Below are 24,772 nucleotides of genomic sequence, written 5' to 3'. Positions count from 1 at the left end.
TTCTAATGCGGTTAAGTAGAAAATATAATTACTCAATACAAATGAAAATTTCCCGCCACTTACTTATGATTTGTTATTTAAATAGTAATTTATTATCATTAAAAACTGAAAAAAATATAAGTTTTGTTGATTTAGAGTTCAATCATTCTATAAATTTAACTTGCTTATTCAGAAAGATATGAATGGAGTTAACTTTATGAAAGGAAATCAAAGTAAAAAATTATTATTTTTTTTTTTTAATATTTATTTCGACATTATTATATATTGGTAAATGACTTACAATTGCATATAAAAAAAAACTTAACGATTTACATGATCTTCAAACCAGCCATGGCGTTTTCTAGTATCTGTAACCAAATATTATTACAAATGTTTTAACTGTTACTAGCAATTAATAAATATTTTTCGAATCATTTAGAAAAATTTAAGAACTAATAAAATACAAATTAAAATATCAATTAACATACACTGTTAATTGATATTTTTAGAAATTATTTCTTAAATATTGCGAAATCTTTTTAAATGCTAAAAAATACTTTCATCAGTGTACAACTTAAAAAAGACGCTTCGGTGACCGAAATGAAAGTAGACTTCTCATTATTTATTTATTTTCAAGCCATGAGGGCAGATAAAATAGTTAGATTTCGATGAAATCTACTAATATACATTTCATGCTAACTCGATCAACGATCTCCAAGATAAAAGTAGCTTAACTAAAGATTCACGAACACGAAACCCTGAAAACTCATTGATGAGAATGATAGTCAAGAGATGGAAAAATCTATCGAAAAATTTATTTTCGACTTCGACTCCGAGTTTCATCGTTTTCATTCTTCGAATCGATTAATCAACTAAAACGGTCAATTTTAATCGATTTTTTAGTAAAAATTAATTTCAATCAAGAAAACCCGTAGTTATCTACTACATAATAATATTTGAGAAAGATAATTGTTTACTAATCAAAAATAAGTAGGATACAATTATATACGCAACAACATTTAAATTAGGCAAGCAGTTCATATATAATATAAACGTTATTTAATGTTTGGGAATCAAATAATAAATTATAATTTTAAAAAATCCACTCACATTCAAGCTAAAAAATATTTCGAAGAAATCCCGCATGAAAAAGCTACACTGACAAAAAGAAACCTTTGATTCAAATTGGTTTGAGTTGAGCCAAATACGCAAAGACTGTAAATACGGCGAAACACGCTACGACTTGGGCTGAAAAGCAACACGTACTTGGAGGGAATTATCTACTCAAATACACGGCGTACTTATGAACATATCATTTGCATTTGCACAACTTTTACGCACTCATTAAAAAAATATATGTAATTGAGTCAACATACTAGAGACTTTATTTCGCCTACTTTTGCTTTCGTTTCTACAATACTTAAATTTGATGTAAAAAATGATGATATTCTATCTTTTTTTTTTAATTTGAGTAAACTTACATTAAGTAGTAAGAATGTAATTTTCTTTTAACTCGATTGCTTTATGTCTTTCTTCTAAAACACCGTCAATTGTACGAAAGTCATACAACGTTACTGCAATTTATTTAAGTTGTCGAGTCATTAATGATCGATCTTGCATTAAAATAATACTTTGTAGAATAGAATGGAACCAGAGTGTATCTAAAGTATCTGAATACCGACAAAAAAAAAATACCGAAATTTATTGTTTTAGATTATTCAAGAGCATTTATTGAAAATAAAAATCACTTTTTTCATTACCTGAAACGTACTTTATCTTTGTGGATTATAAAAAAAATTATCCAAGCAAACAAAAATATTAGACATTGTTGTCACAATTTAATATAGGATATACTATAATACCATCAAAAGAGGCACTTGTCACTCTGTCGGACGACAGAGGAGTAGCCGTGCCCGAGTTGTTCTCAAGTTTAGAATGTAAAAACTCTGAAATATATATCCAACCAGGGACAGCACAAGAGATTGAGTGCGATCTAGTGGCGAGCACCGAACTCCTCCCGCTGCTGCTTCTCTTCTTCGAATTCGGTGCCCCATGAAAAATATTTATAAAAAAAATCGGTCTGTCGGTTGACCCTGCGGGCAAGCCCCAAAACTTCCCGCTGTTTTCGACCTCAAAGAGCGCGAAAACATTAGTGTAGATATATTTTCGAGCTCGAAAATGCTATCACATGCAATTGTTTTTTTATGATCTTTTCAAGCTCTAGCAAGTTACCTGTTATGCTGAAGTTTGAAAATTTAAGAATCGAAAATCATCAATGAAGCGGTTTTTAAAATTTAGTTCCTGATTTTGTTCAGTAAAATAAGTGTATTGAGGCAGAAATCAATGTCGGGGATCAAAATCAAGATTTAAATAAATTTTGACTCATGTCAGAAACAATAAAATATGAAATATCCGATAAACATATTAAAAACTACGTTTTATCGATTTTTTTGTTGATAATATGATTTAAACTAAAAACCAAGTTCGATGACATTATATGATCGAAAGAAACCATAAAAAAGATGAGTTGGTATGATATCAGGCACATTTTAGTACGTTATATTCTGATTTATCCGGAAAGAATAACATAAAATGTTATTTTTTTAACTTTTCAACGCCGATATCTTTTGAACTAATCAATCGATTTTGATAGTTGCATTGCAATCGGCGCGTTTTATTGAGTTCTAGAGCTGATTAAAATTTGAAATCGATCGCGTCAGTCGTTTCGAAAATATTTAGAAAAAACCGTTTTTCACCATTCCTTTCTCCCGCGATAACTCTCGAACGAATTATCCGATTTTGATGTTTGAGGTGGCAATCGACGCGTTTTATTGAGTTCTAGAGCTCATCCAAATCGATTCATTAGTTCAAAAGTTACAAAGAGTTTACATACATACATACATACATACACACACACACACACACACACACACACACACACACACACACACACACACACACACACACACACACACACACACACACACACACTCGGACATCATTCTGAAAATAGTCAGAATAGCTTCCTAGGACCTCAAAACGTCGACATCTGATGAAAACTCGATTTTCGAAAATCGGGGTGAAAACATAAATATATATATAATATGTATAAAAAATAAATTTTTCCTAGTTAACTTTTGACCGATTTTTGTATATATTTTAAATGCAATTCAAATATTTTCAAAGTATATTTTAAGGTGTATAATTCAGAAATACATGTTTGAAAATATAAAAAAATTATATTAATAATATATTTTAAATATATAAAAAAATATAATTATGAAAATATAAAAAATATATTTTTAATTTAACCAACAACATAAGAAAAAAAGAATATTATAAAATTATATATTTTTTATATATTTGAAATATATTTTCATTCATGTATTTTTCATGTATTCTAAGATATAGAGAAAGGGGAAGCAAAATAGAGTACCCCCAAAATCTCATAAAAAAAAAATTCTATTTTTTAAATGTTTCTTATACCTTCCAAAATCACTTTTGTAAATGTAATTGACCATTGTTTAGAATTTTTTTTGTTAAACTTTCTCAGAAATCGAAAGTGTCAGTCAAAATATGTTAATGAGTTTGTTTTTATGATAAAAACCATTGAAAAATTTTTAATTTTCCCTTGCATCTAATAATTATGTGAAATGTAATTTTTTTTTATTCAGATTACTTACAAGAAAATTTAATGTAATCGAATTTATTTAATATTCAGAAATTTTTTTTTCTTTTTACTTTTTTTAGAAGGTACCCTATTTTGCCCGCAAAAATGAAATTTTTTTTTAATGGTCTCTGAAAATTTTTTCGAATATGTACTTTGGATATCATTGAAAAAAGAATTTACTGCATTTGAATTCTCAATAGCTTAGTATTTCTTTAAATACCCCGTTTTGCTCCTCCTATTCTTTTTTTAATATATTTGAGTTACATTTAAAATACGTAAAATATATACGGAAATCGGCCAAAAGTTAGCTATTAGAAATGCATTTTTTTCACATATTTTATGTATATTTATATAATTTTTATGTATTTTTACTATATTTCTTTTATACTAAAAATATATATATTCTATATTTTAATATATTTTCTTTATAAACGTTTTTCACGAGGGATGTTTTAGATAAAAGAAAAAGTGATTTTTGTATTCCATTCATGCTCTTGAATATTCTAAAAATAATGAATTCCTGTAAAATTTTTTTTTCATTATATTCATTTACTCTGGATACACACAATCAATGATATATTGAACTTCTCCAATTACAAAAGTACATTGCAGGTAGTAAATAAAAGTCATATAAAAATGAAATAAAATTTAATCAGCGGTACTAGTTCCTTGTAGCCAGAAAGTATTCAATTTATTTCAAAGTCATTTGTATTATTGTTGAGTAAATCATATGATTGACACACCACTATAATATATTGAGGAAAATAAAAAGTAAGTTAAGATAATTGCATAAAACTTTTCATCAACAACATTTGTAAAATTGATTGAAAGAAATCAATAATTTCCATCAACTCAAAACAGTATTTTTTTTAAATTCATAGTTGTTTTTATCACATATATAGAAGACTTCAGCTTCATCTCTTATTTTTTACTGTAATCTCACATTTCATTTCATCAAATACATCTTTTTTGACAGAAATATTTCTATAGTAAGCCTCAAACCGTAAAGTCTTTTATTCAAATCTCCCTATGAACTTGTTTCAATTTCCATTTTTTTAAATCAATTAAAATTCAGTTGACTCGAGTGCGGATAGGCCAAGTACGCAGCGTATTTAGGAAAAAAACACGATTTTTATCAGTGTATGTATTGTTAGAAATACATAAAAATATATATGAAAAGTGTGTGATAAATATATGGAGGCAAAAATATTTATATTTAACAGTGTATGCCTCTTAAATATTCTGGATTATGTATTTTTTATAATATATTTATTTTTATATAATGATTTAGATTTTTCGATATATATTATCTTATATAATGCTCAATACATTTTTGTCATATACGGATAGTATATATGGGGCATTCCACGCCAAATCGAACGATTATAAAAATTTTAATTTTCAAGTTCCGTCACTTTTTGATTTTTTTTAGTATTCATCAAAAAAACTCATCCTGCTAAATTTTAAGATTTTTTTAAACATTGGTTCAAAAGATATGAAATTTTCAAAAAAAACCCCTCTTTCCATGGTTTTTTGCTTATAACTTTTTGAAAAATGGTTTGAAGAAAAAAACTCGAAGAATAAAAAAGTTTCGTTTTTCCATGTACTTTTAGAAAAAAAATACAAATGATTTTTTGGAAAAATTTTTCCCCATTATTTTTTAGCTTTAAAACTTTAAAGTCGTTCTCTGAAAATCATGCATATTTTGATTTTCCTGAAACTTTGTGATAACTAACTACTATCTATTTGACAACTTTTCAGGTGGTTTCGGTCGTGGGACCTCCGTGACTACTGCTTTTTCTATCTTTGAAAATTCAAAAAAAATTTTTTTTTCTATTAAAAATCATTAATTGCTATTTTTGTCATTAAATATTATGTTTTTCATCGTTTTTCAGTATTTTCTTAGAATCCTACGCAATCAAAGGATTTTTGAAATAGCTTGTTAAATTTGTTTACTTTTAAAAACGTATTTTTTAGCAAACAAAATTTAGTGAATAAAAGTAAAAAGAAGAGAAAAAAAAATTTTTTTCTTCAAAAAACAAGAATTTTTCACTTTTTTAACTTCCCGCTAAGAAAATCGACGATTTTCAAAAATTTCGGGAAGTTATTGTTTTCACCCCGATTTTCGAAAATCGAGTTTTCATCAGATGTTGACGGTTTGAGGTCCTAGGAAGCTATTCTGACTATTTTCAGAATGATGCGCGTGTGTGTGTGTGTGTGTGTGTGTGTGTGTGTGTGTGTGTGTGTGTGTGTGTGTGTGTGTGTGTGTGTGTGTGTGTGTGTGTGTGTGTGTGTGTGTGATGGCCAACAAGAGCTTGTTGGCCATCAGCTTTCCTGAAAACTTCAGATTATTTGATCGAATAGACTCGAAAATATTGGCAAATTACGAAAAAAAAAAAAAATTTTTTTTTTTTAGTTTTTTATTGATTTCTCAAAAATGACTTATACGATCGACTTCAAAATCTAATCAGCTCTAGAACTCAATAAAACGCGTCGATTGCCACCTCAAACATCAAAATCGGATAATTCGTTCGAGAGTTATCGCGGGAGAAAGAAATGGTGAAAAACGGTTTTTTCTAAATATTTTCGAAACGACTGACGCGATCGATTTCAAATTTTAATCAGCTCTAGAACTCAATAAAACGCGCCGATTGCCATGTCAACTATCAAAATCGATTGATTAGTTCAAAAGATATCGGCGTTGAAAAGTTAAAAAAATAACATTTTATGTTATTTTTTCCGGATAAATCATAATGTAACGTACTAAAATGTGCCTGATATCATACCAACTCATCTTTTTTATGGTTTCTTTTGATCATATAATGTCATCGAACTTAGTTTTTAGTTTAAATCATATTATCAACAAAAAAATCGATAAAACGTAGTTTTTATTATTTTTATCGGATATCTCATAATTTATTGTTTCTTACATGAGTCAAAACTTATTTAAGTCTTGATTTTGATACCTGACATTAATTTCTGTCTCAATACACTTATTTTATTGAACATAATCAGGAACTAAATTTTAAAAACCGCTTCATTAATGATTTTTGATTCTTAAATTTTCAAACTTCAGCATAACAGGTAACTTGTTAGAGCTTGAAAAGATTATAAAAAAACAATTGCATGTGATAGCATTTTCGAGCTCGAAGAGCTCGAAAATATATCTACACTAATGTTTTCGAGCTCTTTGAGGTCGAAAACAGCGGGAAGTTTTGGGGCTGGCCCGCAGGGTCAACCGACGCCCAGATTTTTTTTTTACGTTTTATTCGGTTTTTTTTTCGTTTTTCGGAAATTTTTTTTCTTTTTCTCTTTACCTTACATTTACCGAATAACTACTGTAAAAATGTAAGAAAATCCGAAAAAAATTAATTTTTTCATTTTGGTAATGATTACACAAATTACGGAACAAAACTTGTTCCTTCATTTGTTTTATAAAAGTTTGAGCAATCGGCCCGGACAAACGGTTCAATGGATCAATCTGAAAATTTCTAGGGTTCTTGGGTGGGGATACATTAAGCTGTAAAATCATCTGGCAACATTCTTTTTTATTGATATTTACAAAGTAGCGATGAGTTGACTAAAAAACCAAAACATGGCCATTTTTTGTGGGTTTTTCAAATTGATATTAAGGATGAAACTTTGAAAATTTAAACGATGAAAATTTTTTTTCACAAAAATCGAAAAATGGAGCTTGTAGGGTATTTATTCAAGTTTCTCAAACTGCCCTTTAAATTACTGTGCGATCATTAATTGCTGAGATATCGATAGTCAAAGACAAAAGGATCCTTTTTTATTTGAAGGCTCATATCTCAGCAGCAAATTGTCGTACAAAGAAACAAAAAAAAGCAAATTGTGGCTGAATAAATTTCCTAAACGAACCACGAATTAGTTTTTTCGAGAAAAATTTTTCCGGCCCCGTAGACCTAAAAAACAAAACTAAGAAATTTAGAACAATTTTGTCTCGAATATTTCTTATGATTCCGCAAAAACCGTGGCTCAAAAAATTATTTTGCTGGAAGATCTTTAAACTAGAGATTTCAAGCTTCAATTTGATGTTTTTACTCTTTCAATACTATCATTTGTCACGAAAATACAGACTGCCAAAAATGGCTACAAATTTTTAAAATTTTCTTGCTCCTTTAATTTTTTGGATAAAAGTAATAATGTAGCAGTAAAATTAAAAAAATATTTTATTAAAAATAAAACTGTTGAAATGAGATTATAATGTGTACTGCATAGTTCATCAGCGTTAAAAGATAGTTCTCTTAAGAGGAAAAAAGAAATTTTTTTAGAAAAAGAAAATTTCTACATAACTTCTAAAGTGATCGAATGATTTAGCCGATCTTTAGACTTGATCAAGATGATTAAGTTTTTTAATGACGTCGTTTTGTTCAAAATTTTCGGTTCTACATGTGCTTTTTGAAAAAAAATAGGACAAAATTGTTCAAAGTTATCTTCATCGCTTTCTTTCGAATTTTCTGAAAAAACCAAAAATTTCTCAATGATTACTTATTTTTCTAATTTTTCTTTTTTTTTCAAAACTTTGCCATTTTTTACAACTTCTTAAATTTTTTTAGAGTGGTGTTCTTTTGATTTTCATTTTTTCTGTTTAATTGAAAAAAGAATTTTTTCTCAATTACGCTTATTTCTTATAACACCATTCTATAAATTTACGGAGGTACTCAAGGGACCTTGAAGTTAAAAAGAAAAAAAAATTCACACAAAAAAGTGATAATCAACCACAAAACTTTGATTTTTCTCGAAAAAGTAAAAAAAAAATATAGAAGACACCTTTAAATAATGTATTTTCAAAACGTACATTTAAAAACAAATATTTTGAAATAAAAAACGTCCTGATTAGAAAATTTTACAAAAGCTATAGTTCATTAAAAAAAAAAAAAGGCTTTTTTTTAAATTCATAATTTTTTTTTGATAGGGTCAAAAAATTTGGAAAAATTCTGAGAAACGTTTTTGGTGAGTAAGAAAATAAGAAAAAATTTGTACCCAAATTGAAGGAGGTTGGGTTCTAAAGTGTTCTATTTAGAGTGGAATGCTCCACATACACTTATACCAAAAGTTAAAGTCTACGCTTTGTGTCACCCTGGTGCTACTGGACGATTAATTAGTGGATAAGGAAAAAATAAACGAAAGGTGTCATGGGACACACGGTTGGAACATAGTTCCTTCCGACATATGTATATATATATAAATATATTAGACTTGGCCAAAAAAACCGACTATTTTTTTTTTCTTTCGATACTATGAAAATATTATTCCTGATGACCAAAAAAAATTATTGTGTAAGTTTGAGCCCTGAATATTGATATTAAGAGATCTATCATTACGACTATTCGTTTTTTGACAGAAATTTCATTTTTTACCTAAAACTCATAAATCATCTATCTGAAAAATTTAATCAATGTATATTCTCAAAGAAAATTGAATTCCCTAGAAAAAATCTCTCTAAATTGACGTAAAATGAGCCGTTTCCTTGTAACCATGCCTTAAATATTGATTTATTTTTTTAATTCTTTGTTTCTATTTTGAATTTTTGTAACTACTGAAAATATTGAAATTTTTTCTAGTTCAGATACGTATTTTTAAAAGAAATTCAATGCTCTACAAAAAAGGTTTCTTAACATTTTTTGCGCTAAATCCACTTCTTCAAAAGTTATTCAAGGTTGAAGTTGAGTCAAAACGACTTAAATAACCTGAAAAAATATTAGCTTGTCTGGTCACCCTCAACGTTCAGTTTTACCATTTTTACCGTTGAAATTTTTCAACTAAAACCTCTAGCTAATATTTTTTTTCAGCAAAGTTAAGTGTACTCAGAATTTTTTTTTTTGGGTTTTGAAATTTTTCTCCAGGAGTTCCGATAGTCGAAGGTTGTGAAATTGATGTAAGATGAAAACCAAGGGCTTTTCCACATAATTATTATGTTTTTTCATGAGTATAAACGTCACAATTTTTAACTTCCCGCTAAGAAAATGGAAAATTTCCAAAAATTCGGGAAGTTATTGGTTTCAGTCCGATTTTCGAAAACTGATTTTCTAGCAGATCTTGATATTTTGAAGTTCTAAGAAGCTATTCTGACCAATTTCAAGATGATGTCCGAGTGTATGTACGTACGTACGTATGTAGATATCTGTAAATTTTGAATGTAAGAACCAATTTTGATCGTCAAGGTTATTTTCGACGCTGTTTGCTAATTTCTACAACCTGTGATAATTTGAACTTAATCGGTACGGCGCGTTCGGAGATATTCCAAAAATAAATTTTTTTCAAAATGTTTTTTTTTTAGATAACTTTTAATGTACTTCATGGATTGATTCCAAAATCTAATCAACTCTAAAACTTCGTAAGCCGCGTCGAATACCATCCCAACCATAAAAATTGGTTCATTCGTTCAAGAGAAACCATTAACGAAAGCATTAACAAAAATCGGTCTATCAGTTGACCCTGCGGGCCAGCCCTAAAACTTCCTGCTCCTTGAGCTCGAAAACATTGTTGTGTATACATTTTCGAGTTTTTTTTTAATTCCTTTGTCAACGGTTTCTCTTGAACGAATGAACCCATTTTGATGGTTGAGGTGGCATTCGACGCGGCTTACGAAGTTTTAGAGCTGATAAGATTTTGGAATCAATCCATCAAGTACATTAAAAGTTATCTAAAAAAAAACATTTTGAAAAAAATTGATTTTTGGAATATCTCCGAACGCGCCGTACCGATCAAGCTCTAATTTTCACAGGTTGTAGAAATTAGCAAGCACCGTCGGATGCCACGTTGACGATCAAAATTGGATCATACATTCAAAAGTTACAGATATTTACATACGTACGTACGTACATACATACACATACATACACTCGAACATCATATTGAAATTGGTCAGAATAACTTCCTAGAACTTCATAATGTCAAGACCTGATAGAAAGTCGGTTTTCGAAAATCGGACCGAAACCAATAACGTCCCCAATTTTTGAAAATTTGCAATTTTCTTAGCGGGAAGTTAAAAATCTGTCTATCGATTCTCTCGATCGCTTCGAGCTCGAAAATACTTTTGTGTGCCATTGTTTTCGAAAAAGAATCGTTTTTTAGTATTTTTTCCTCGTACGATATCTCACGAACGAATTAACCGATTTTGATGGTCGAGTTGGGAATCGACGCGTTTTAATAAATTCTAAAGCTGATCAGATTTTGGAATTGTTTAGTTCAGTTGTTTCGAACATATTCGCAAAAAACCGTTTTTTACCATTTCTTTCTCCAATGATAACTCTCGAACGAATTGTTTGATTGAGGTAGCTAAGGCAGCAATCGACGCGTTTTATTAAGTTCTAGAGCTGATTCGATTTTCGAGTCGATCGTATAAGTCGTTTCTGAGAAATCAATTAAAAACAAAACAAAAAAATTTTTTTCGTAATTCGCCAATATTTTCGAGTCTACTTGGACAAATGATCTGAAATTTTCAGGGAAGTTCGTGGCCAACAAGCTCTTTTTGTTGCCACCTTAACCATCCAAATCGGTTCATTAGTTTAAAAGTTATAGAGAGTTTACATACATACATACATACACACTCAGGAATCATTCTTAAAATAGTCAGAATACCTTTCTAAGACCTCAAAACGCCGACATCTGATGAAATTTCGATTTTTGCGAATCGAGATGAAAACAATAACTTCCCGAAATTTTCGAAAACTGTCGATTTTCTTAGCGGAAAGTTAAAAAAATTTTTTTTGAAATTTCTCAAAAACGACTAGATAAATAATTTCCAAAATCTGATTAGCTTTAGAACTCAATAAAAAGTGCCAATTGCCACCTCAACCGTCTCAATAGCTCAGTTTGTTTGAATGACATTGTTGGAGAAAAAATAATAAAAAACTTTTTTTTCGAAAACAACGGCATGCATAATTTTTTCGAGCTCAAAGAGCTTAAAAACAGCGGAAAGTTTTGACGCTGGCCCGCAGAGTCAACCGATAGACCGATTTTTTTCCCATTTTTACTATTTTTCTTATTATGAATATCTATACTGTAACGTATCTTTTTCTTAGATAACTCTATTAAACTTAACAAAATTACACATAATTCTTATTCAATAAATTTACTCAATGACTCGAACTCAAAATTCACGAATCGGGCTACGTTACACTTCGCCCACCAATCACTCCTCTCATCTCCTCCAGATCCTGACGGGCACCAGCCGACTAACTATTCGACTCGATTAGATTCGAACAAGATTTGCACAGCCCGAAAAATATGATAAAAACCTAAACTTTCCAAAAAGTTCTAATAAGAGTTAGAAAATGTTCATAATTGGTCCCAAAAACTTTTTTTCCGAACATTTTCTGAACTCGTTATAAGATAATTCAAAACGCCAAATTCGTCCGGAAGTTCTAATAAGAGTAAAAAAATATTCATGATTAGTTCCAATCATTAATGTTTGAATTATTTTTCAACAAGACAGAATATCTCGAACGGACTCCATTCCGATAAGATTCCGGAAAAAGCTAGAAGACGTTCATAGTAACTCTCAAATCTTTAATTTTTAAACGACTAAAAAATACAAAAACAAAAATTTCTTAGACTCAGACCCTATAAATTCTGGTATGAGTTATTATATTGACATTCTAATCTTTATAATCCTCAAGTTAGTATATTTTTTTTGTATTCTTTAAAATCTTAAAATTGTCAATCTAAATTATTTTCGCTCAAAAAATCTAAAAATCCTGTAAAAAAAGTATGCCGTTGTTCAAAATTTTTTCAATGCTCCAAAAATGTTCATTTTGAAGTTCCTAATTATCAGTTTCTGAACGTTTACTATCATCAACGTTTTTGGAACGAATTTTTTTGCACGGTCTCATTAACAATTAATGCCGCATCGAATGGTCAAGGTCCTATGCCGATATGTTCAATAATTTTCTCGAGTTTGGCGAACAAAATTAAAAAAACTTTCATTATATGGGTCATTCTCAGTTAAGACGTAAATTCGACATCCACGGTGAAAAATCATCTTTTATTAAAAAATTTATTAAAAAACATGTAATTATCTCTTAAAACTCGTGCTCATGTGAGTCGCCATTTAAATTCATTTCTTAATTTTATTTAATTTAATCACGATTTCATCTCAAAGTCAGAAAACATCTCTCCCCTGGCTTGTCCCCGGGCTGATTTTGTTTATGTATTAGTAATTTAAAGTGCTTAGAAATCAAATAGATTATTTAAATTGTATATTTCAACAAAATAAATTAAATAAATTCCCATAATCAAGCGAGTAAAATTGCATGATATTTTTTTTTCTTAAAAAAAATTACGTTTAAGTTTGTCCCCCACATTTTGTGTCTCGTCCCCTGGCATGTTTATTTTCCTGTAAAATCGGCATTGGTTTACCGACTCGCGGGAATTGAAGACCTTGAATGAACGTCATTAAGTTTATACTTTGTAGTCAGCACCACTGGAACGAGGTGTGCAGTCATTTTGTTATTTATTTCATTACTGACACTCTGTGGATACAGTTAAGAACGAGTGAATGGAGACTCTCCCCTGGTAAATTTTATTTTAAAAATATTTATCTAAAAATTTTAATTCATCTGTATATTTATTTCTTGTTGTGTATAGATTCTAAGTTTTCTTGGTTGATCGCGTACAATAAATACATTTGTCATTACTTCTGTGTTTGTTACTAAAAAGTATCTCACCTGTTTATACCTTCCCTGTCTTGTAAAAGCCAGGGGAAAGACACGATATCCAGGGGAGATATGAAAACTTCAAACTAGAATTTTTTTTACTGTTTTTTTATTGTATAACGGTTGCATATTGTTATTTAATTAAACGTATAGATATAATCACAATGGAGTTCATTGAAAAAACTCGATTATTGTTTTTTTTACAGAACATGGCACTCTGTTTATCAAGTCTCTCCCCTGGATTGAGTATCTCCCCCGGTTTCTTATAAAACAAGATAAAATTAATAAATTGACTGACCGCCTTGCAGACACGTTTAGAATGATTGTTTTGATCAAAACATTATTAAATTTTCAAACTTTTTATCGTGCTGCGTTTTATTAATAAGCGATTTACGTCTTAGCTGAGAAAGACCCATATATATATATATATATATATATATATATATATATATATATATATATATATATATATATATATATATATATATATATATATATATTTTTAACTCCGCCTAGTATAATTTTGTAGGAAATTAAATTCTCTACAAAAAAGTGCTCATGCATTATGTATGTCAAACGAACTGGGAAAAAAAATTTTTCCATAGTCTTAATAACGAAAAACTAAAATGAAAAATTTTTACGTGTATTTTAAATAGGAAAGGGGACCCCCTTTTGTGATAGCTCAATTTTAAAGATATTTAGCTGAAATTTGGTGAGGATTTTTCTTATAATATAAAATAACTTTTTAGCCCATAACAGGTTAAAAAACAATATTTGTTTTTTTTTTGGGACACCCTAATATATATATTAGGGTGATTCATTTTCGACCAACATTTTTATTTTTTCAAGTCCCACTCAAATCTTGTAGCATATGAAAAATAAAAAATTCTCACCAAATTTGAGCTCTTAATTTCAATTTTTAGAGGTCTCTCAACGAACTTTTAGTTTTCCATTCATATAACATGGGAACACTTTCTTTTTTCATTTTTTGCGACCGCATCTTATCTAGAAATTTTTTTTTTGAAATTTCGTGCTGACATTCTTATAACAGACTAAATGCTCTACGAAAAAGTTTATTTAGTCGAGTCTGTAAGTTCAATATCTTCATCATAATTCACATTGCAAATAGTGATTTTTGTGGAAATTTGATTTAAATGCACTTAGAAACGAAACTATTGGTGATAGACAAAAACTTTAAGCGGCAATTTTGTAGGTCATCTAATGCTCTAAAATAATGCCTCCATGACTATCTCTGTACCACCAATAGTTTAGCCTCAAGACGCTCTTAAAGTTCAATTTTTTCAAAACTATGCTTTTAATGAATGTCGAAACGAAACTATTGATGATAAACAAAAAATTTACATGGCAATTTTGTAGATTATTTAATGCTCTGAAATAGTGTCCTCGTGGATATCTTTGTACCACCAATATTTTAACAGTTAAACACTCCTTAATTTAAATTTGTTTTTAAAAAAAATATTATTGCGATCGATTTCAAGAGCTTGATATTAAAATGGAAATAACCAAAAAATTATGTGGAATTAGAAAAAACATTATCCGAGATAATCTATGAGAAATAACATTGTCTAACAAAAAAGATTCTTTGATATTTTATGATAAGTCTAATAGTTTCGTTGGAAAAATAAAAAGATCTTGAAATTTACCATGAATCTGATTTCGATCTCCAATAACTTTTGAAGAAATAGATTTATCAAAAAATGATAAGGGACTTCTTTTAAAATGCGTTCAATTCCCTACGAAAATATATCCTGGACTATTTGTACAGTACGCGATTACCGAGATATAAAATTCCAACCTTAAAATTTTCCTTTTCTCATGTTCTTTATATGAGAGATAGAAAATAGGGATGAGACAATTGTCGATATTAATATTTAGGGCTCTAATTTTAACAGACATCTTTTTTTACTATCCTCCAAGTATAGATCCTGTTAGACTGTTGAAAAAAAAAGTTGTCATAAAATGACACACCGTAATAAATACATTGAAAGTGAATTTTAAAAACAAATTAAAATTTAAGAGTGTTTAGCTGTTAAACTATTGGTGGTACAAAAATATCCACGAGGGCATTATTTCAGAGCATTGGATGACCTACAAAATTGCCGCTTAAAGTTTTTGTCTATCACCTATAGTTTCGTTTCTAAGTGCATTTAAATCAAATTTCCACAAAAATCACTATTTGCAATGTGAATTATGATGAAGATATTGAACTTACAGACTCGACTAAATAAACTTTTTCGTAGAGCATTTAGTCTATTATAAGAATGTCAGCACGATATTTCAAAAAAAAAATTTCTAGATAAGATGCGGTTGCAAAAAATGAAAAAAGAAAGTGTTCCCATGTTATATGAATGGAAAACTAAAAGTTCGTTGAGAGACCTCTAAAAAATGAAATTAAGAGCTCAAATTTGGTGAGAATTTTTTATTTTTCATATGCTACAAGATTTGAGTGGGACTTGAAAAAATAAAAATGTTGGTCGAAAATGAATCACCCTTATATATATATATATATATATATATATATATATATATATATATATATATATATATATATATATATATATATATATATATATATATATATATATATATATATATATATATATATATATATATATATATATATATATATATATATATATATAGATTATGAAGAGACGAAAAAAAAAGTATTCATATAATAATTAAGGGGAAGGGAAAAAATTGAAATTCCGCGCCATGTATAGAATAAAAGTAAAATGCACATGCGCGAATTTTGTTTAAATTATAATATAATTAATAATAAAATATTTGAAACAAATGATACGATAATAAAAATGATGGACCAATGCTGACCTAACGATTTAGAAAAAGAATATGATAAAAAATAACAGTTTAATCATGAATGAAGTGCTAAATAGTAAATTTTTTTGATGGAAAATTAAAAAAATTATTTCAATATTTCCCGTAGTTTGGGGGACCAGGAATTAATGACAACGAGTGTAATATTGATGTAACAATTTTCTATAATTAGTGTCTAATATTTTTGTTACTAGAAGCGCTCGGTTAAGCAAAAAAATATGTCGTACTGTTTGTCGCTTACAGATGACATTACCTGTTAGCGAATACCGCTATGTATTTGACCAGACCTCGGTTTTTGTACATTGAGAACCCTATATATACCGTACATGAGGCGGGAAATCACTAAGACCAAAGTCGTGGACGCGGCGAGTGCGCAGGTAAGGCAGGTATTGATTTTTGGCAAATTTTGAATGCATTTGACCACGTCTGCCATTTCGAAGTTTCAAAATATATCATTATTATTAACGGAAAATAATAATGGCAGAATATTATTGCGCGTTTAACATTGTGGCAGACAGTTTTAAAAATGCTAAAAAAAATTTTTTTTGAAAGTAATTGACCAGATCTGCCATTAATACATTTTATTTATTATAGTCTTAAAAACTTATATTGATTACAGCAGACGTATTCATTGTGTACACACATCTGCAGATAACAAAATCTGAGATATTACCCGGTCAGATGTCTATATATTACGATTATTATATTACATACACACAGACAGGCTCACACATGCTCGTGTGTAAAATGCATAAACTCAACCGAGCAACCACCACGTGCTACAATTTAGGTGACGCTAATGCCGCCGGTAAAAAAAAAAATTGAGGAATTTTTTTTGACAATGATAAATCAGTGCGGATTTGTCTTATCGTGAAAACATTGGACTATCGATTATTATTTAAAATAAACATCGATAGTAGAATATCGATATTTTTGTTACTATCGCCCATCCCTAGTACACTAGCAGCCCATAACAGAATAAATTTTTCACCAATAAGAGTATTGAACAGTACTGGCACTACATATCGGAACATACTCAATAATCACAACACATCATTTGTAAAAAGAAAAAAACCGTAAATAAAAAACTTCGACATTGATAGAAAGTTGCAGGAAAACGCTCGACGTACAAAAAGTTGCATTCGAACTGACCAAAAGTTGACGTCAAATAATTGCGAACTAATACTTCGTGTCCAAGTTGACATCAATGGAAGTACTGTAGATTATTTTCAACTTATAGTTACGGTGAATATTAGGAGAAAAACACAAAAGACAAACATCTATTATAATAGTTCTCAACCGATCGGTATAAATTACTGAGTTTTCCATGCTTTAATTTAATAATTTTTTCCTAATGACTGACATTCTTTCATATAAATGAGACGTAACACTGCAAACCTAAAAATCATGTTATCAATTGTTTTTTTTATTTAGTAACATAAAAAACAATGTGACTTTCCGTTAATATACATCAAGTTGCTTTACTTTACAAAAAAAAAAAAAAAAAAAAAAAAAAACTCTCAAAAACAGATTATCTGTAATAAATCTCGCCAAGTACACGTTCAACATTTTTTACTAGATAAAAAATCACTCTACAACAAATAACAAAATCTTAAAAAATACCAAATAGCTGGCAAAATTTTTAATCATGAGGAAAATTTTAATAAAAATACATGAATTAATAAATAGATCTTTTGTAAAAAGTGTTAAATGGGTACTTGACGCAATTTATTACAAAGAATCTGATTTGGATGCACAAAAAAAAAACTATCTTGGCTGAATATAAATTTTCTTGAATCAAGAAAATTTGTGGGTCAAAGAAGGAAGACCAGAATTTTCTTTGATCAAGTATTAAATTTACTCGAATTTTGAATCTTACGTCAATAAATCATTCCTTAAGTCAAAAACACTTTTACTATTGAATGAAAATACTTTTTTATTAATTCGAGATACTTGATTTTCTTAATTGAAGAAAAATTTTGTTTATTCAAGATTTTTTAATTCCCGGGAAGAAATGATTTTGCCTAATTATATACAATCATATCTACCTCCACATATAATTATGCATGACGTTATATATAATTTGATCTGATCATGTCTGACCAATACATTATGTCTCGAACTATGTATAAAGCTATATATAGATCTATATATAATTAAAACTGATCAGACCTGAATTATATCTGCCTATATATATATATATATATATATATATATATATATATATATATATATATATATATATATATATATATATATATATATATATATATATATATATATATATATATATATATATATATATATATATATATATATATATATATATATATATATATATATATATATATATATATATATATATATATATATATATATATATACATGAGTTAATACATGACTAGATATGATCAGATCTGACTGATATAAACTTATATGTAGTTATATATGTCTATGTACGATTAGATCTGATCAGACTTCATTGATATGAAACCTATAAATATTAAATCATGTGTATAGTTCCAATAAATATATATATATATATATATATGTATATTACATAATATGATAATTTTTCAATATCAACGTTATTAAATTTTTATTTTGTCAACTATCAATCAAACTTAAATTCCCAATACTTATAAAATGTTCAAAGGTTTCGATAGCAATTTAAAAATATAAATCGATATCGATTTGTATACGAATATTTATAAGTTTATAGATAAATAGATTTAATTATATGTATCTAATGAATTCTATTGTAATTTATGTACAAAACCAAATTCATCATTAGGTGCATTGTTTACGTAGGATGTATCAATTTGATTATTTGAGTTAAGTAATGCTATAAACTTTTATTCATTGTGTGTAACGGACTAGAGGATCAGACTACAATCCAGCGATAGCTAAAGTTAAGCAGCATCGACGTGGGAAATTAATGGGACGGGTGACCTTGTATTAAAATAGTAGTGAACGGCTAGTTCCCGGGTTACTTGTATTAAGAGTGAAATTATTTATTCGAAGTTAAAACATTTATTAAGGTAAATATTTTTTTTTTTCAAAACAAGTACCTTAATTTACTTCATTCAATAACAATATCTTTTGATATTGGATACTGGAGAAAATTATGATCTTAGGGAATGAATTCTAACTTACTCTCTCTTTCTTGCACTAGCACAGTAAATGGATACCGAGTCCATATTTTTTATTGAAACAAATTAAAATTAAATAATTGAATTATATTATTATAATAAATTAATGAATTTATATAATTCAATGATATTAAATAAATTTGTAATTTTTTTTCTAAACGAATTTATTTTTATCAAAAATTTTATTATTTTTACATTGAAATTGTTTTATGAAAGATTCATATAATCTGTTCAGTATTTTGTTAAAATATAACATTTTTTCAAATTATTGGCAATAACATTTTTATTCTAATTTATGTGTTTAAGATTAAAAAATAGGACTGACCGTAAGGCCAGAGTATGGGTTAATAGATGTGGGCAAAGTAAACGTAGGCTGGCAAAGGCCGGGATGGCTTAGTTGATGAAGCTCTCGAGCGACGCCGAATCGGTCGGGGTTCGATTCCAGCGTAAAGCGATAATTGATTTTCTTAATCTGTTACGATAATATAATTCATTGAGAAACGTTCCTATCCCTAATAAATGCCTCTGATAAAGTATTTGTTTGCTTCACAGCATTGTTAATAATATTCAAACCGAAAAATAATTTTTTCGATAAAAAATGAAAAAACTAAAAAGTTTTTTAGCTTAATAAATTTGTTTGCTCAACTGAAGAAATTTATTTCTTAACTGAAATTATTTTTTTGCTTGCGACAAAAAAAAATTTCTTGGCTCGAGAAAGCTTTTTCTTGATTTATAAAATTATTTTTCTTAGCTCAAAAACATTTTCGTTTCAGCTCAAGACATTTTTTCTTAACTTAACAAGATAAAAGCATTTTGAAGAGATAGATAACAGATAAAAGCAAGAAACTAAATTTTCTTGAGAAAAAAATTTTCTTGAAACAAAATAAAAACATTTCGGAGCAAGAGACTAAATTTTCTTGAGAGAAGAACAATTTCTATGATAAAGATAGAATCAATTACATCAATAAATTGAATTTTCTCGAAAAAAAGAAAATTATTTTGAAACAAGAGAAACTTCTCAAACCAAAATGCAAATTTATTAAAGCAACAAAAAAATTCTTAAAGCAAGAAACTTTTCGAAAAACAATAAATGATTTTTTCTTCATTCAAGCATAAAATTATGAAGAAAATATTTTACTTGAGCCAAGTAAATCTTTTTTTATGTGTAGGATTATACATAACCGTATTATTATTATATCAACTAATTAAAAAAAAAGTTTAGGCGTTAATATAAAAAAGGCTAAAATTTATTTACTACATTTCGGTTAAATCCTAATTAATAACTACTGTAGGTCATTTTTTTTAAATTTACACCCTTCTGATTAAGAACAATTATTTGAAATGATTCGAAACAATTTAAAATGATTCAAAATAATTTGAACCGACTGAATATATAGATTAGGATTTTTCAAAAAACTAAAAAATTTTTTTTTTCTTGGAAACAGATTCAAAAATTTCATTTAGATATAAAAATACACCTATGGAACTTAGGGCTCTTAATATTAACATTAAAAGGTTTTCCGCATCGCATTTTTCTATTTTCCATAAAAATAACATGGAAAAAATTTTTTTTTGCGTCTTCTAATTTTTTTAACTAGCTAACGATGCGTTGTAGGAAAAATGAGCAGATATATTTTTGTAGGAAATCGAATGCTCTACAAAAAAAAGTCTTATAATTTTTTATGAATCCATCTGTTCAAAAGTTATTTGAGCTTGAACTCAAATTTGTACTAAATTTTGAGATCTTTTTACTTTTCCGGCGAAACTATCGGATTTATCACACAATATCATTAAGTCTTTTTTGTAGACAATTTTGTTCCCTACAGATTGTTTCTGATGAAGTTTTTGCAAATTCTGCATTGTTTTCTAGTTATTTTCATTTCAATGTCAGACTCTTAAAATCGATCAGAATACTATTTTTTTAAGAGCTTGACATTAAAATGAAAATAACTTGAAAACATTGCGGAATTTTTAATAACTTCATGCGATAATTTTTGAGAAATAAAATTATCTAAAAAAAAAAAGGTGCTATGACATTTTGTGATAAGTCTGATAGTTTTGCTGGAAAAGTAAAAAGATCTCGAAATTTACTATTAATTTGCCTTCAAGCTCCCGTAACTATTGAACAGAAGAATTTATCAAAAATGATAAGAGTTTTTTTTTGTAGAGCGATTAATTCTCTAAAAAATTGTATCTTGGTTGCACAATGTACTGCCAAGATATTAAATTCCAAACTCAAATTTTTTTCTTTCCAATGTTATTTAAATGGGAAATAAAAAATTGCGATGAGCGACCTCTAAATACAACTGTATATGTAACTTGAGAAATTAATAAATACAAGAAATTTTATATTTACATTTTTTCATGAAATACCTTCAAATCCCAAACTACGAGTTGGCCATCTAAACCACTTGTACTAAACTGACTGGAAGAAACTCTTCGAACACACGTTATTGTATTTTGATGGATGCTATCAAGTGCACTGTCATTGGTTTCGGTTCTAGCTTGTCGATCAAGTGACTGGAATTTCCTCATGGCAGAAATACCAGCTGCTTCTTTTTTCTGCGAATTATCTAATTTCGATACGAAGTATAACTGACCATTCAAGTCAAAGGAATAAAGCATCGGCATACAACTATGTCCCTATGTATAGTAGAAGCTGATTAGCATAACAAACTTAAAGTAGGAAATTCATATACTCACTGCTGCAACAATCAAATTAGGTCCAATCCAAACGCAACTTAAAAAAGGTAAATGCTCTGTAGAAAGTCTCATAACTGCATTTCCTTTAGTTGCATCGGCAACACAAATGGATGAATTATGAGCAACCCAGCATAGTTTATTGCCTGTAGGGCTAAAAGCAACCGAATGAACCCAACCACCACCATTAGGGGAATTGGGAAACTCGGCAAGTAAAGTACCTAATGGTGATTCAGCCCCCCATGGTCCTGAGCTTGGTGCATCTTCCATTTCCTTAATATAAGCACCAAACACACGTACTTTGAAATCAGTCGATCCTGACGCTATAACTTTGTTGTCTGGATGCCAATCAATTGCAGTTACAGTTGATCGGATTGGTCGTTTTATATGCTTTGAAAGCCACCAATTATTACCCGAAACAAAATAACTTACAGCTATCATTCTATCACCTGAACCGACGGCAAATTTATTTTCTGAAATAAATAATACTTTTCCTGATTAGAAAATACGATTAATAAGAATTAAAAATGTTTTCATCGTTCTAAAATCCATGAATCGTAAATTGACAATTGGAGAGTATTTAAAACGATTAAAAATTTCAATCGTTTTGAATCCTCGTGTGTGATTAAAAGTTATAATATTACTTTACGATTAATGAGTATTTAGTGGGATTAAAAATTTTAATACCTATGAATCGTTTCTAATCGTAAAATCATATGTGATCGTTTGGGGATTAGAGAGTAATAAATGGGAAAAATCGTGGGTATTAAGAGTATTAAAGAGCATGAATGAGTATTAAAAATTAATTTGTTTTTAACAATCATAAATCGTATTTTCTAATCAGAGTTGATGACAATTAAGTATTGATAGAAAAAGAATCATTAAATGAAAAATAAAACATCGCAGACTTGTCATACAGCTTATGAATTAGTGTGAAATTAAATGCTTATCTCTGATTACAAAATACAAGTATAAATTTTACCGGTAAATAATGTCAATAGCAATGTAGTTAAATTATACCTAACGGGGACCATTTGACGCAAACTGCAGCGCGATTCATCCTCAATATAACCCACGCCGGTATCCATTTACCAGCGTCATCTTGATTCCATACGTAAGCATCTTTGTCAGCTCCGCATGTGACTATCCTATTAGTCTTAGGAGCCCAATCGAGACACATGACATTCATATGATGAGCTTCTAGTATTTGAGTTGACTTCCATCCTGAATTCGAGTGTTTATAGACATGGACTTCATTGCTATTGGGACACACTGCTACTTCTGTTAAATATAACCAACAATGTTTTATAAAAAAAAAACAACACAATCTCAACATAAATATAATATAAAAAAAATTAAAGGTTGATAAACCTGTTTGATCTTTATTCCAAGCATGACAAGTAATGATGTCTAAGCCCAAGTTGTGAATTTCTGTCATTTTTCAACTGGATTATGATTAATTACAAACTTTAACAAAAAGGGTCAGAATATAATATAAATGAATAGATTCACTGGAGACAAATCACCAAAAGATAATTTCTTGGGTGTGGCAAACAAGAAGAAAATCCTTTTTGGAAACACTGATGATGATTTTTATTTTCTTATTTTTGTAAATAACGAAGATTTTGGAACCACTGAAAATTCGTGGACTATGGTCAGTCTACACGAATTTTCACGGTATAAAACTTTTGGGTACTACTTTTGTAATTTAAGGTTTTAACTCCCCCGCCCCAGCTTAACATTAACAAACGCCAAAAATGTGTTCATTCTAGTGATGCGCAATCGAAATCGATTAATCGAACAATCGATGTTTTCGTTTCGATTTTCACTTTTTTTTAACTAATTGAAGGCCTTTCGATTTATTGAAAAAATCGATTCTGTTTTTTGAAAACGATTTCTAAACACCGATTTTTTGTAAAATTAATTAAAGAAACAATTTGTTTTTTAAAGTCATTAAACTCAAACATTATACAAATTGTTTGACTAATACAACGGGACAGATATAACATTATTCTAAACATCTCTACTCAAATGATAAAAAGACATCTTTATTTGCCGACATTGCTAATGTATCTGTCCCAATACAACTAAACAAATAAATAAACAACTTAAACAAAATGAATAAAATTAGATACATATAGGCAATTTATAATACTGTAGATCAAAATTTTACGCTATTTGAAAAATTAAAAAATAATCAATTTTAACAATCGATCTTCATTAAAACGATTCTACAACTTTAAAGTTGCGTTAAAATAATCGACTGTCATATAAAATAAATATTAATATAATATTATATAATAAGTTAGGAGAAAAAAATATCTTTTTTTTCTTCGAAAAAAATCGATTATTGAAATAATCGATTGTTTTGAAACGATTAATCGCCATAATCAATTGTCCAGTCGATTCTATTTGATTGTGAAAAATCGAATAGTTGCGTTGATTCGGCGACACAGTTGCCATCTTTTTGTCCTAACAACAAGTTCTTTCGAGTCGAAAAGTATTTCGATTGAATATTATTCCCAGTATAGTTAAGAGTCAAATGATGTTAATAACGATTGTATTTATTTCTAGTGGATGTTTGAGACAGCTCCCTTAAGTTGGCGGGGGGAATTCGATTTTTGGCAAATTTTTTTTAGCAATTCGTTTGTTCGTCGATTGTTCGTCAATGTTCGCTATAAATAATTATTTGTTCGTTCTTTATTTTTTTTTAAATAAATTTTTAAAAA

General features: G+C 28.6%; 1 protein-coding gene across 4 annotated transcripts; it reads right to left on the bottom strand.

The window, feature by feature from the left end:
* Positions 1 to 235: 235 nt before the first annotated feature.
* On the bottom strand, positions 236 to 23,999 carry LOC103578895 (actin-related protein 2/3 complex subunit 1A-B). Of its 4 annotated transcripts, none has more exons than XM_014442748.2 (5): positions 23,415 to 23,862; positions 23,064 to 23,324; positions 22,047 to 22,516; positions 21,717 to 21,986; positions 236 to 347 (listed from the first exon to the last, which is right to left on the bottom strand). In XM_014442748.2, exons 1-5 carry the CDS (start codon positions 23,479 to 23,481, stop codon positions 309 to 311), a joined length of 1,107 nt encoding a protein of 368 aa, XP_014298234.1. In that variant the 5' UTR covers positions 23,482 to 23,862; the 3' UTR covers positions 236 to 308. The 4 variants fall into 4 exon arrangements, with proteins under 4 accessions (XP_014298234.1, XP_014298235.1, XP_053598982.1 ...); XM_014442749.2 differs by having other exon boundaries at positions 260 to 347; positions 21,700 to 21,986; XM_053743007.1 differs by lacking the exon at positions 236 to 347 and adding an exon at positions 19,560 to 19,815 and having other exon boundaries at positions 23,415 to 23,999.
* Between the last annotated feature and the right edge of the window lie 773 nt (positions 24,000 to 24,772).

This window comes from Microplitis demolitor, chromosome 2 (assembly GCF_026212275.2).
Source record: "Microplitis demolitor isolate Queensland-Clemson2020A chromosome 2, iyMicDemo2.1a, whole genome shotgun sequence".
NCBI lineage: Eukaryota > Metazoa > Arthropoda > Insecta > Hymenoptera > Braconidae > Microplitis > Microplitis demolitor.
The sequence above is the reverse complement of the archived record's forward strand: the minus strand, read 5'-3'. Positions and strand labels throughout refer to the sequence as shown.